We start from the raw sequence: 12,457 nt of genomic DNA, 5'->3' as shown, positions 1-12,457 counted from the left end.
AGAAGAAAGAGAAGAGAGAGAGAGGTGAAGGGATGGATGCATGGAGATATGTGAAATGCATGGAAGTCCAATATGCAATAAGGAGGTGGCTAACCCTCCTTAATTCCCCTAAATCCCCCCTTTTATGTTCTTTTTTTTTTGTTTTCTACTTGGGCCAAAAGAGAAAAAGAAGAGAATGGCTTGGCCCATTTTGGGGTTGAGTCCATAATATGGACCCAATTTGAGGGATTTCGGCCCATTGGGCCTTTAGAGTAGTTCACGACCCAGACTTAGCATAAAAGAATTGATTTATAATCCATTAGGGATAATTGTTTTAGTTAGGGCCCAAAGAGGCCCAAAAGATTAGGTTTCATGAATGTGGGTCCAATTATGGCCCATTTGAAGGTTCTAAACCCACAAAAGTCAAATTGGAGGCTTATTGTTCCATTAGGCCTAATAAGAAAACTCTACTCCATATTGGGCTTAAACTGATATTTTTAGGGTTTTCAACTTTACTTGGTGAATCTAGGTTTGAATTTTGTTTCCATAGGAATAACTTCAAGCATAACATGAACTAGGGTTATGAGTTTACGGTAGATCATGTTTACAAGTGTACAAAATTTCCTAGCTAGAATGCTAGTTGTGACATCATCCCCCCGTTAGAGGGAATTTCGTCTTGAAATTTTTCTTGAAGCTAGAGTTTAGGAATGAGAGAATAAGTGAGGGTACTTATGTTTCATCAGGTCTTCACGTTCCCAAGTGAATTCCGGCCCATACTTTGCATTCCATCGAACCTTTACTATCGGAATGCGACTTTGCTTAGTATGCTTCACCTCCCTATCCATGATCTCGACGGGTTCTTCCACGAACAGGAGATTCTCGTTTATTTCGATTTCTTCCAATGGGATGACGAGAGTCTCGTCGGATAAGCACTATTTCAAGTTTGAAACATGGAACACAGGGTGTACACTACTAAGCTCGGTAGGTAGCTGCAGTCTATAAGCCACTGGACCGATTCGGGCAAGAATCTTGAATGGTCCAATGTATTATGGGTTTAGTTTTCCTCTTTTCCCGAAATGAATCATCCCCTTCCAGGGAGAGACTTTCAGCAGCACTCGGTCTCCAACTTGAAATTCCAATGGCTTTCGCCGTTTATCAACGTAGCTCTTCTGTCGGTCCCGCGATGCTTGAAATCGAGCCTTGATTTGAATTATCTTTTCAGTCGTTTCGTGGATGATTTCTGGTCCGGTGAGAGTATTGTTCGGTGCTTATCCCTTTGCTAGCTGGGAGTCGCATACCACAACCCAGTATAGAGCCGATCGCCATTTATGTCTGTATAATGCTTCGAAAGGGGCGACCTTGATGCTCGTGTGATAACTGTTATTATCAGAAAATTCAATCAGAGGCAAGTGGTGTTGGATAAGGTGTCTAAGTCCATAACTTATTTGGTATATACTTGACCCGACCCGGCATGGTCCATTTGGGTTGCACTTCACCCAAACGATTTATGGATAATATTATGAGAATTGTATACTTATGTTTTATTAATATATTATAATTTATAATATATTAATATAAAGTCATGTTATTTAATTAAGTATTAATCTTAAATTAATTATGAATTGATTTAGTGATTAAAAGGAAGACTAATTAAATCATGGGCTATTATATTTATTTGGTATCGGCTAACACTCATTTGGGAATGGGCTTAGCTTATATGGAAGTCCATGGATGATCCATGGTGCTTTTAACCCATGGATCCATGGAAGAGGAAAAGACATGGCTTATTAGGGTTTACCCTAATCATCTACACTATATAAACAAGCCTATGTTGAATGAATTGACACCCTAGTGTGTGTGTGAGAAGTGGTGGCCGATTTCTAGTGCAAAATATACACTTTCATAAGGTTTTCCAAGTTTGTGGTGATTTATGATTTCCATTTGAGCCATTCACATTATTGGTTGTTGGCTCTCAAACTCCAAGGAATCAACACTCATCTAAAGGTATGTAATTCATCTAGTTCTTTTATGTTTAAAAGTTCTCCATGCCATGCTAGATAAGTTATAAATCTTGGAAAACAAATTTTGCATGTTTTTTAGACAAACATAGATCCAAGGTTTATTAGGGTTACATGTACACTTAGGAAGTGTTAGAATGCTGAAAACCCAACAGCGGTATCAGAGCCTAGGCTTGTTTGTTTATACTTGATGCAAAATTGTGCTTAAAATCGAAACTGCTTGCTGTCTGAATAGGGGACTCGCCGAGTCCATGGTGGGACTCGATGAGTCCAAGCATTTTTTTCATCCAACTCTCCGAATCAGTTCATGCACTCGACGAGTTGGTCATGCAGAGTGCAGTTTTTCGATTGTTGCTGCTGGAAATGGACTAGAAACATTACCCTAAACTGTTTTGGTGTTTTAAAACTTGTTTTAGTTGGTGTAATGGTTGTTCTAATCCATTTACAATAGCTTATATCAAAATTTCATGATGTTTATGTGTTCATATAATTCCTGAAACTTTGATGATCATGTTCATGTTCTTATGAATTTAAAAGATGATAGGAATTATTTGTTGAATTGTTTAGGATTAATTCTTGATCATTTATGTGTTTTAATGGACTCCATAATTTTTCCTCAAGTTATGGGTATCCAAAGGTCACTTCTTTTAAACACACATTTAAAACACATAAGTTACATAAAAATGAAGAGTCTTCATTTTTATGAACCTTTAATTCATAAGTTATGAAATGAAAAGTTTTGAATAGTTACAAAACTTGCCCTCAAGTTTTTGAATTTTTAAAGTTTCACACACTTTAATAAACTTTAATTCCAACCCTTAGAGTTTTAATAGTTAAAATTCAACACTTATACTATTTATAACATTAATGGTTAATTATTATATATGTATAAGAATAAGTCGTTTTACCATTAGTAGGCCTCATTCACGAAGCCGGTCTATAAGGGGGGTATAAGGTTATTGCCTCAAATGGCAGCTTAATAGGTGTCCACTCTCACTCGCCGCTTCCTTGATCGGTGGAGGGTCATTAGCCGAATGGGTAGGACAATGACTTTAAATTCTCATTAAAAGTATAATGATTATTATAAAGTAACTAAATATTTTAATTCCCAATCTTAGTTACTTTAGGAAAAATGTGAACATGGTGCTAGCCCATGGAATTCACACTTTGTACCTTACCAAGTCGTTGGTGGAGCGTGTGTGGTTAACCGGCACACTAACTTGGACTAGTAAGGATCACGAAGGGTGACTTAATGTTTTTCATAGATCAATGGAGCGTGTGTGGTTAACCGGCACATTGATTAGGTGATAATATTAAGGGTGCCAAGTGAATTAGTATGGTTATTCACACCTTGTTTTGTGATCCTCGGCATCCTAGTCACAAAACTTGAAGGGCACAATCGAGATTGAAACATGCCATTGAAAAGTTCAATGAATCTCAAAAGAATCTAGGAATTTCAAATCTAATTAAAACCTAATAATTCATTTCGTTTTTCGTGGTGGAAATTGGTGAATTGTCATTCACCTACCTTTCAAATATGTTATTACTTAGATTACGGCATCCCTCTTCGAAGTATAATATATTGTGATTGGATCCTAGCCTTAATATTACATTTGGGTGTCTTATTAAGGACTCTATATATCTAATCTAAACTTGCTTTCTTCTTTTCAGATGTCTTCCAACAACAATGCTTCGGGCTCTAACCCAACTGGCTCTTTCTCTCTCATGAATCTTTGTGGGAGAGTCATCTTTGATGGTTCCAACTTCATGGACTAGATTAGGAACATCAAGATGGTTACTCATTGTGAGGACAAGGAATACATCCCCGATAAGGAGTTAAAGGAGCTTGATGAGTCCACTGCTACTCCTGAGGAGGTCGCTGAATTCAGGATGCATGAGAGAGATGCTACTAAGGTAGCATGCATCATGATGGCCACGATGATAGCCGAGCTCCAAAATTCCTATGAGGACTTCTACCCTTTTCAGATGCACTAAGACCTAATGGAAAGGTACCATCATAGTGCTCGTCAGGAGCGGTATGAAATAGTCTCCTCCATGATAACAACCCGCATGAAGAATGGTGAATCCATCATGGGCCACATGCAAAAGATGCAAAGGTATGTGGACCGTTTGCTCAAGCTAAATGTGAACTTCCCTGAGGAGTTGGCAATTGACATCATTTTGCACTCCTTACCTTCTTGTTATGACCAATTTCGTATCACATATCATATTAACAAGGAGGAATTTACTCTTAGAAAACTTCAAGGACTCTTGAAGACCGCTGAAACCGGTCTTAAGGGTAAGTCGGTTGTTACCTCTACTACTCCTACTCCAATATCTACTCCTATTTTGGCTATCGGGCAAGCCAAATGGGAAAAACAGGAAGACCCCTTCGAAGGGTACCAAGGGAAAGTCTCTTGAAGGCTACTCATCAAGGACCAAAAGCAGTTCTGTCACTCCTTCTGCCATCCCCAAGGATGCTGATTGCTACTATTTCCAGGACAAGGGGCACTGGAAGCAAAACTGCCCTAAGTACTTGCAGGATCTAAAGGATGGGAAAGTAAAACCCACCCACACAGGTATTTACACAATATTGTCTAATAACTCACCATATCCTAACTCTTGGGTGCTTGATACAGGATGTGGTATTCACATATGTTCAAATTTGCAGGGCCTATAAAGAAGTGAGGATGTGGAGCACGGGAAGATAAACTTGATCATGGGGAATACGAAGGCTTCGTGTGATTCCAAGATTGGAGTTTATACTTTGTTGCTGAATAATGGGTTAAAATTAGATTTGAATAAATGTGTGTACTCGTCTGAAATGGCGAGAAATATTATTTCTTTTCATGGTTTGTACAAACAAGGTTTTACTTTTTCATTTGATAATGAATGTGGTGGTATTAATGCTTTCTTTAATAATGTGTTTTATTTTAAAGCATTACCTTGTGATGGTGTGTATGAAACTGTCTCGGTTGTAGACAACTTGAGAAATAATTTATTGTATATTGATTCTTCTACTAGCCTAGATAAAGCATCATTGTGGCATTGTCGTCTTGGACATGTAAACAAGAAACGCATAGGCCAACTCCAAAAGGATGGAGTCTTGGAATCATTCGACCTTAAATGGATGATAGTTGTGAATCTTGTCTACTTGGAAAAATGAAAAAATCACCATTCACTGGTACTTGTGAACAAGGTGAGGGTTTGTTGGACCTAATACATACCGATGTATGTGGACCATTCAAAACCGCCACAAGGGATGCTAATCGGTATTATGTGACCTTTATTGATGATTTTAGTGGATATGGTTATTTCTACTTAATCAAACATAAGTCAGAAACCTTTGAAAGGTTTAAAGAATTTAAACAGGAAGTAGAAAATCAATTGGGCAGGAACATTAAGATGCTTCGATCCGATCGAGGTGGTGAGTATCTTAGTACCGAGTTCATTGACTATCTTAAGGAGTGTGGGATTGTCTCACAATTGACTCCTCCCAGGACACCACAGCTAAGTGGTGTAGCTAAGAGGCGTAATTGAACCTTGTTAGACATGGTTCACACTATGATGAGTTGAGCTTTGCTACCAATCTCTTTTTGGGGGTATACCTTAGATACTGTCGCCCATATCCTTAATCTAGTCCCTACAAAGAAGGTTACCAAAACACCTCATGAGATGTGGACTGGGAAGGTTCCCAATTTGGACCACATCAAGATTTAGGGTTTCGAGGCTTTCGTGAGGCATGAGACTCATGACAAGCTCGAACCCCTAAGTGAAAGGTGTATTTTCATCGGCTACCCACAGAAATCTTTCGGTTACCTCTTCTACAGACCCAGTGAGAATGTGGTCTTTGTAGCAAGAAGAGGGGTCTTTCGTGAGAGAGAGTTTATAAGCCAAGGAGACAGCGGGAGGCAAATTGACCTTGAAGAAATTCAAGAATCAATTGGTGAAGGAACCTCAGACACTAGCAATGAACCTGAGGAGGAAACTCCTGTTGAGCCAGCTAACGAGTCTGTACCTCCGAGGTGTTCCACACGGGTTAGGAACACACCTGAGTTTTATTATGGTTTTCATATTACTACGGAAGGTGATACATTTATCAGCAATAGTACACTGGTAAATTTGGATGAACCTAGCAGTGTTAAGGAAGCCATTGCAGTCCCGGAGTCTGCTAAATGGAAGGAGGCTATGGACTGCGAGATACAGTCCATGTATGACAATCAAGTTTGGAACTTGGTTGACAATGTATCAGGCCGTAAAACAGTCGGGCGCAAATGGATCTTCAAGAAGAAGACCGACATGGAAGGAAAAGTGCACACTTATAAGGCTCGACTGGTTGCGAAGGGTTTTACTAAGACTCAGGGTATTCATTACGATGAAACATTCTCACCGGTAGCAAAGATTAAGTCTATTAGGGTTATGCTAGCCCTTGCTGCATTTCATGATTATGAAATATGGCAAATAGATGTCAAAACCGCTTTTCTTAATGGAAAGTTGGCTGAGGATGTGTACATGAATCAGCCAGAGGGTTTTGTCAGTGCAGAATACCCTAATAGAGTGTGCAAGCTTGAGAAATCCATTTATGGATTAAAACAAGCATCTCGTAGCTGGAGTCTTTGTTTCGATGAAAAGGTCAAAGAGTTTGGCTTCTCGAGAAGTGAAGATGAGTCTTGCATGTATGTCAGAGCTAGTGGGAGTATAGTTAGCTTCTTGGTACTATATGTAGATGACATACTACTTATAGGAAATGACATCCCAACCTTGCAGGATGTTAAGTCCTGGCTTGGGAAGTGCTTTGCTATGAAGGACCTAGGGGAAGCTGCCTATATCCTAGGGATAAGGATATTAAGAGAAAGGAGTAAAAGGCTAATTGGACTTAGTCGGAGTACCTACTTGGATAAGGTGTTGAAAAGGTTCAACATGCAGAATTCCAAGAAAGGAGATTTACCGATCCAAAGCAATGCCAAACTGAGTAAGACTCAGAGTCGGAGTACAGAGGCTGAGATAGCAAAGATGAGTCGATTACCGTATGCTTCCACTATGGGATCAATCATGTATGCTATGACTTGTACCCACCCTGATGTGGCCTTTGCTTTGAGCATGGTCAGCAGATATCAGGGGAACCCTGGCAAGGCTCATTGGACCGCGGTAAAGAACATTCTTAAGTACCTACGGAGGACTAAGGATTGGATCCTTACCCTTGGTGGGAGTGATGACTTGAGAGTATTAGGGTATAGCGATGCTAGTTTTCAGACTGATAGGGATAACTTCCGCTCTCAGTCGGGATGGGTCTTTACCCTAAATAGAGGGGCAATCTCTTGGAAGAGTTCCAAGCAGGAGATGGTGGCTGATTCGACTTGTGAATCAGAGTATATAGCAGCAAGTGAAGCAGCGAAGGAGGCGATATGGCTGAAGAACTTCATCGGAGACCTTGGAGTTGTACCAGCTATTAGGGAGCCTATGGAGATTTTATGTGACAGCAATAGTGCGGTTGCCTTAGCCAAGGAACCGAGAGATCATGGCAGATCCCGACACATTGACAGAAAATATCACTTCATAAGACACAAGATAGAAGAAGGACTCCTCGTGGCAAAGAGGGTATTGTCAGATGAGAACCCTGCAGATCCCCTTACGAAGGGACTGATGAGGGTTAAGCATTTGCAGCATGTGAGGCACATCGGGCTGAGGGACGATATTAGTTTTACAGATTAGATAGCCTTTTCTGAAACTTGTAAAATGTAATCGATGTTTGATGATGAATAAAATTTGTGATTTATTTATGAGTAAAGTGTTGCTATCATTGTCAATTATTTACTATTGTTTCAGTTTTGCATGTTTTGACTTCCAGAATAATTAATTTATTCAAACCTCCACAATCGGTCATACGTCGGAAGTAGGTATGAATCAAGATTGTCATGAATTGTGTTTGCAGATGGCTAAATGTGTTTAGACATAGCAATGGTTGTTACAACATTCATGAGTACTCATAAGTTATGAGTATTGGAATAAACCCACGCTCACTTGTATCACTTCATGGAATTTATCTCGAGTGATCGTGAGATGATAATATCATATAAGTCTTCAAACCTAGAGATATTAGTTGTTACCTATGAGTTGGTTGTGAATTGATTGCACGAAAACGCATCAGTAACTTGATATTATAAAACGTGCCTTTGTGTGCAATTCAACAAGTAGTAGAACAAGCATATGAGTCGAAGTTTATCTGTTCCTTCTAGAAATAGAAGTGATATCTGGGCCCCTCGATGATTTTGTGTTGACCCATGTACCTGGCCCGGTCAGAACTAAATTGATGTGTTCAGTTAAGTTCTTTGTCAAACAAATCGGAAATCGGGAAACAACTTCCAGACAATAAGCAAGACATTGTTCCATGTGTTTGTCCGGATGATATCATGAGAACAGAGGATTATATGATCACTTATCTAAAATGGCTCTTCATAGTTCAACAGAGTTTTCAAGAGCTATGATTGTCGGTTGGTTCCTGAAGTAATATAGGCAAATATAGTTATTAGACTTATCCAAGTGGGGGTCTGTTGGATAAGGTGTCTAAGTCCATAACTTATTTGGTATATACTTGACCCGACCTCACATGGTCCATTTGGGTTGCACTTCACCCAAACGATTTATGGATAATATTATGAGAATTGTATACTTATGTTTTATTAATATATTATAAGTTATAATATATTAATATAAAGTCATGTTATTTAATTAAGTTTTAATCTTAAATTAATTATGAATTGATTTAGTGATTAAAAGAAAGACTAATTAAATCATGGGCTATTATATTTATATGGTATGGGCTAACACTCATTTGGGAATGGGCTTAGCTTATATGGAAGTCCATGGATGATCCATGGAGCTTTTAACCCATGGATCCTTGGAAGAGGAAAAGACATGGGTTATTAGGGTTTACCCTAATCATCTAGACTATATAAACAAGCCTATGTTGCATGAATTGACACCCTAGTGTGTGTGAGAAGTGGTGGCCGATTTCTAGTGCAAAGTATACACTTTCATAAGGTTTTCCAAGTTTGTGGTGATTTGTGATTTCCATTTGAGGCATTCACATTATTGGTGCTTGGCTCTCAAACTCCAAGGAATCAACACTCGTCAAAAGGTATGTAATTCATCTAGTTCTTTTATGTTTAAAAGTTCCCCATGCCATGCTAGATAAGTTATAAACCTTGGAAAACAAATTTTGCATGTATTTTAGAAAAACATAGATCCAAGGTTTATTAAGGTTGCATGTACACTTAGGAAGTGTTAGAATGCTCAAAACCCAACAAGTGGGTGTCCCAAGACTTGCCGAAGTCAATCACACAGGCTGTAAGCATATCCTCAAGGGTTTGAATGGTACATTTGCTCTGCCCGTCCGTTTGAGGATGGTAGGCAGTGCTCATATCTAATCGTATTCCCATTCCCTTTTGAAGCGATTGCCAAAATATTGATGTAAATCTACTGTCTCGGTTTGAGATAATAGATACTGGTACTCCTTGGAGTCTCACGACTTCCTTGATCTAAATTCGTGTCAATCTCTCCATTTTGTAAGATTCTTTTATTGGCAGAAAATGGGCGGATTTTGTTAATCTGTCGACAATTACCCATATAGCGTCCAATCCGTCCACTGTCTTGGGTAATTTGGTCACGAAATCCATGGTAATCCTCTCCCATTTCTACTCAGGTATTACCGGCTATTGTAATAAACCTGAGGGATTCTGATATTCCACTTTCACTTTGGCGCAAGTGTGACACTTGCCCATGTAAGTGGCGATTTCTGTCTTTAAGTTCAACCACCAATAGTGTTGTTTGATGTCTAGGTACATTTTGTCGTCTCCCGGGTGGATGGAGTATCGAGTCTTATGAGCCTCGTTCATCACTACATCTCGGAAACCCCCAAATTTAGGGATCCAGATTCTATTCATGAAATAGTACGCTCCGTCTTCCTTGACTTCAAGGTTCTTTTCCATCCCACACAGCGATTCACTTGTCAAGTTTTCCGGTTTCATCGCTTCTAATTGAAATTCTTTGATTTGTGAGGCTAGGTGGGATTGAATAGTTATGGAAAGTGTCTTTACACGATGACCCGAGTATTCCTTTCGGCTCAGGGCATCGGCTACTACGTTAGCCTTGCCTGGGTGGTACCTGATTTCACACTCATAGTTGTTATGCAGTTCGACCCATCTTCACTGTCTCATGTTTAGTTCCTTCTGATTCAAAATGTGCTGGAGGCTTTTGTGGTCAGTGAAAATGGTGCACTTAGTACCATAAAGGTAGTGCCTCCAAATTTTCAGAGCAAAGACCACAGCTCCCAGTTCAAGATCATGTGTGGTATAATTCACTTCATGTGTCTTGAGTTGTCTCGATGTGTATGCTATTACTCTACCACACCGCATAAGGAGACAACCTAAACCCTGATTCGAGGCATCGCAGTATAGCACGAAGTCTTCGGTCCCCTCCGGTAAGGATAGTACTGTTGCACTACAGAGGGCTTTCTTCAGGGTCTGGAAGGCAGCCTCTTGTTTCTCTATCACCTCAAAAGGTACTCCTTTTTGTGTAAGTGTGGTAAGAGGCTTGGTTGTTTGGGAGAAATTTTGGATAAATCTTTTGTAATAGCCTGCGAGTCCCAGAAATTGGCGAGTTTCCGTGGGTGTTGATGGGACTGCACATCCTTTAATGGCCTTAATATTAGAAGGATCCACATGTATCCCTTCTTTACTGACAACATGACCCAAGAAGTTGACGCTTCGAAGCCAAAATTCACACTTGGAGAGCTTTGCGTATAACCTTTCCGCTCGCAAGGTTTCCAAGATTTGTCAGAGATGTCTGCTATGCTCCTCTTTGCTTCGAGAACAGACTAGGATATCGTCAATGAAAACAATGACAAAGTCGTCGAGGAATGGTCGGCAAACTCAGTTCATCAGATCCATGAAAGCGGCGGGGGCATTCGTCAGACCGAAAGGCATTACAACGAATTCATAATGTCCATAACGTGTTCGGAAAGCGGTCTTCGGAATATCCTCGTCTTGGACCTTGAGTTGATGATAGTCGGAACGTAGGTCTATCTTACAGAAATAGCTTGCTCCTTGCAGTTGGTCGAATAAATCGTCGATTCGGGGAAGTGGGTAGCGATTTTTTATAGTGAGCTTATTCAGTTCTCTGTAGTCGATGCACATTCGGAAGGACTCATCGTTCTTTTTAATGAAAAGGATCGGAGCTCCCCATGGCGAGAAGTTGGGTCGGATGAATCCTTTGTTTAAGAGTTCACTGAGTTGACTTGACAGTTCTTGCATCTCCACAGGAGCCAGCCTATAGGTTGATTTTGCGATTGGAGTGGCTCCTGGTACAAGGTCGATCTGAAATTTGACCTGTCTGTCAGGGGGTATTTCCGGGAGATCCTCGGGAAACACATCTGAAAATTCGCACGCCACTAGGATCTCTTGAAGGTTTATTTCTTCGTTGGACTTGTCCAGGACATGAGCAAGGAACACGCAGTTTTTCTTATGCAAGCACTTCTGTGTTTTAGTGCACGAGATAAGACGAAGGTTGACGTCGGGTTTATCTCCATAGAGGATCAAGGTTTCGTGGTTAAGAAGATGAAGGTGAACGGCCTTCTCGTGGCACATAATATCAGCATGATGAGGGATTAACCAATCCATGCTTATGATCACATCAAAACTCCTAATATTCACAGACATCAAGTTTATTTTGAAGGTGTGGTGGTTTAGTGTTAGTGTGCACCCTACATAGATATCCTTATTCGACTCTGTTTTCCCATTAGCCATTTCCAATGTGAAGGATTCATTGAACTTCTGGGGCCGTTGATTTAATAAATGCTTAAACTTGTTACTAACAAAACTTCGCTCTGCTCTACTATCAAATATGATGTATGCATAGGTGTTGTTAAGAAGAAACGTACCAGTAACAACAGTAAGGTCTTGGACGGCTTCTCCTTGTCTCATGGTCAGCATTCTTCCTGCTGCTCCTGTCGCCTGGTTGTTTGCATTGGGACAGTCTCGCCTGAAATGTTCGGTCTTCCCACAACCATAACAAGTATAACCGGCTCCATCCTTTGTGTTGTTGTTGTTGTGGTTGTTGGGCATCTGGTTTTGGGGAAGCTGAGCGCTACAATACTTTGTTGTATGGCCCTTACGGTTGCATCTTGTTCACATCATTTCCCTGCATTCTCCATGGTGGTGGTAGTTACACTTGTTACACTTGGGAAGATTCCCAGTGTACTGTTTCGGAGCATTTGGCGTGGATGAGGCTGGAGCATGTGGTGCAGCGGTAGCTTGAGTTGCAGCATGGACAGCCACTGTTTATTGCTTCTTAGACGATTCAAAGTTTTGTTTTCCTCTTCTCTTGTTGTTCTTCCCTTTCTTATTCTCTTTTTCCTTCTTAACCTCCGCTTCCACAATCTTAACACTCTTCATGAGTGGGTC

At 40.2% G+C, this 12,457-nt stretch overlaps 1 protein-coding gene across 1 annotated transcript in view; it reads right to left on the bottom strand.

Annotated features, from left to right (window-relative positions):
* The window catches only part of LOC145064664 (uncharacterized), a 72,005-nt gene extending 59,887 nt beyond the window's left edge, over nucleotides 1–12,118 (bottom strand). Inside the window, exon 1 of the mRNA XM_079012072.1 lies at nucleotides 11,298–12,118. Coding sequence (XP_078868198.1) covers nucleotides 11,298–12,118 — 821 coding nt within the window. The remainder of the gene's footprint in view (nucleotides 1–11,297) is intronic.
* Between the last annotated feature and the right edge of the window lie 339 nt (nucleotides 12,119–12,457).

Source organism: Lactuca serriola, chromosome 7, assembly GCF_051521515.1.
Source record: "Lactuca serriola cultivar US96UC23 chromosome 7, Lser_US96UC23_V15, whole genome shotgun sequence".
NCBI lineage: Eukaryota > Viridiplantae > Streptophyta > Magnoliopsida > Asterales > Asteraceae > Lactuca > Lactuca serriola.
This window is presented reverse-complemented; position numbering and strand designations above follow the sequence as displayed.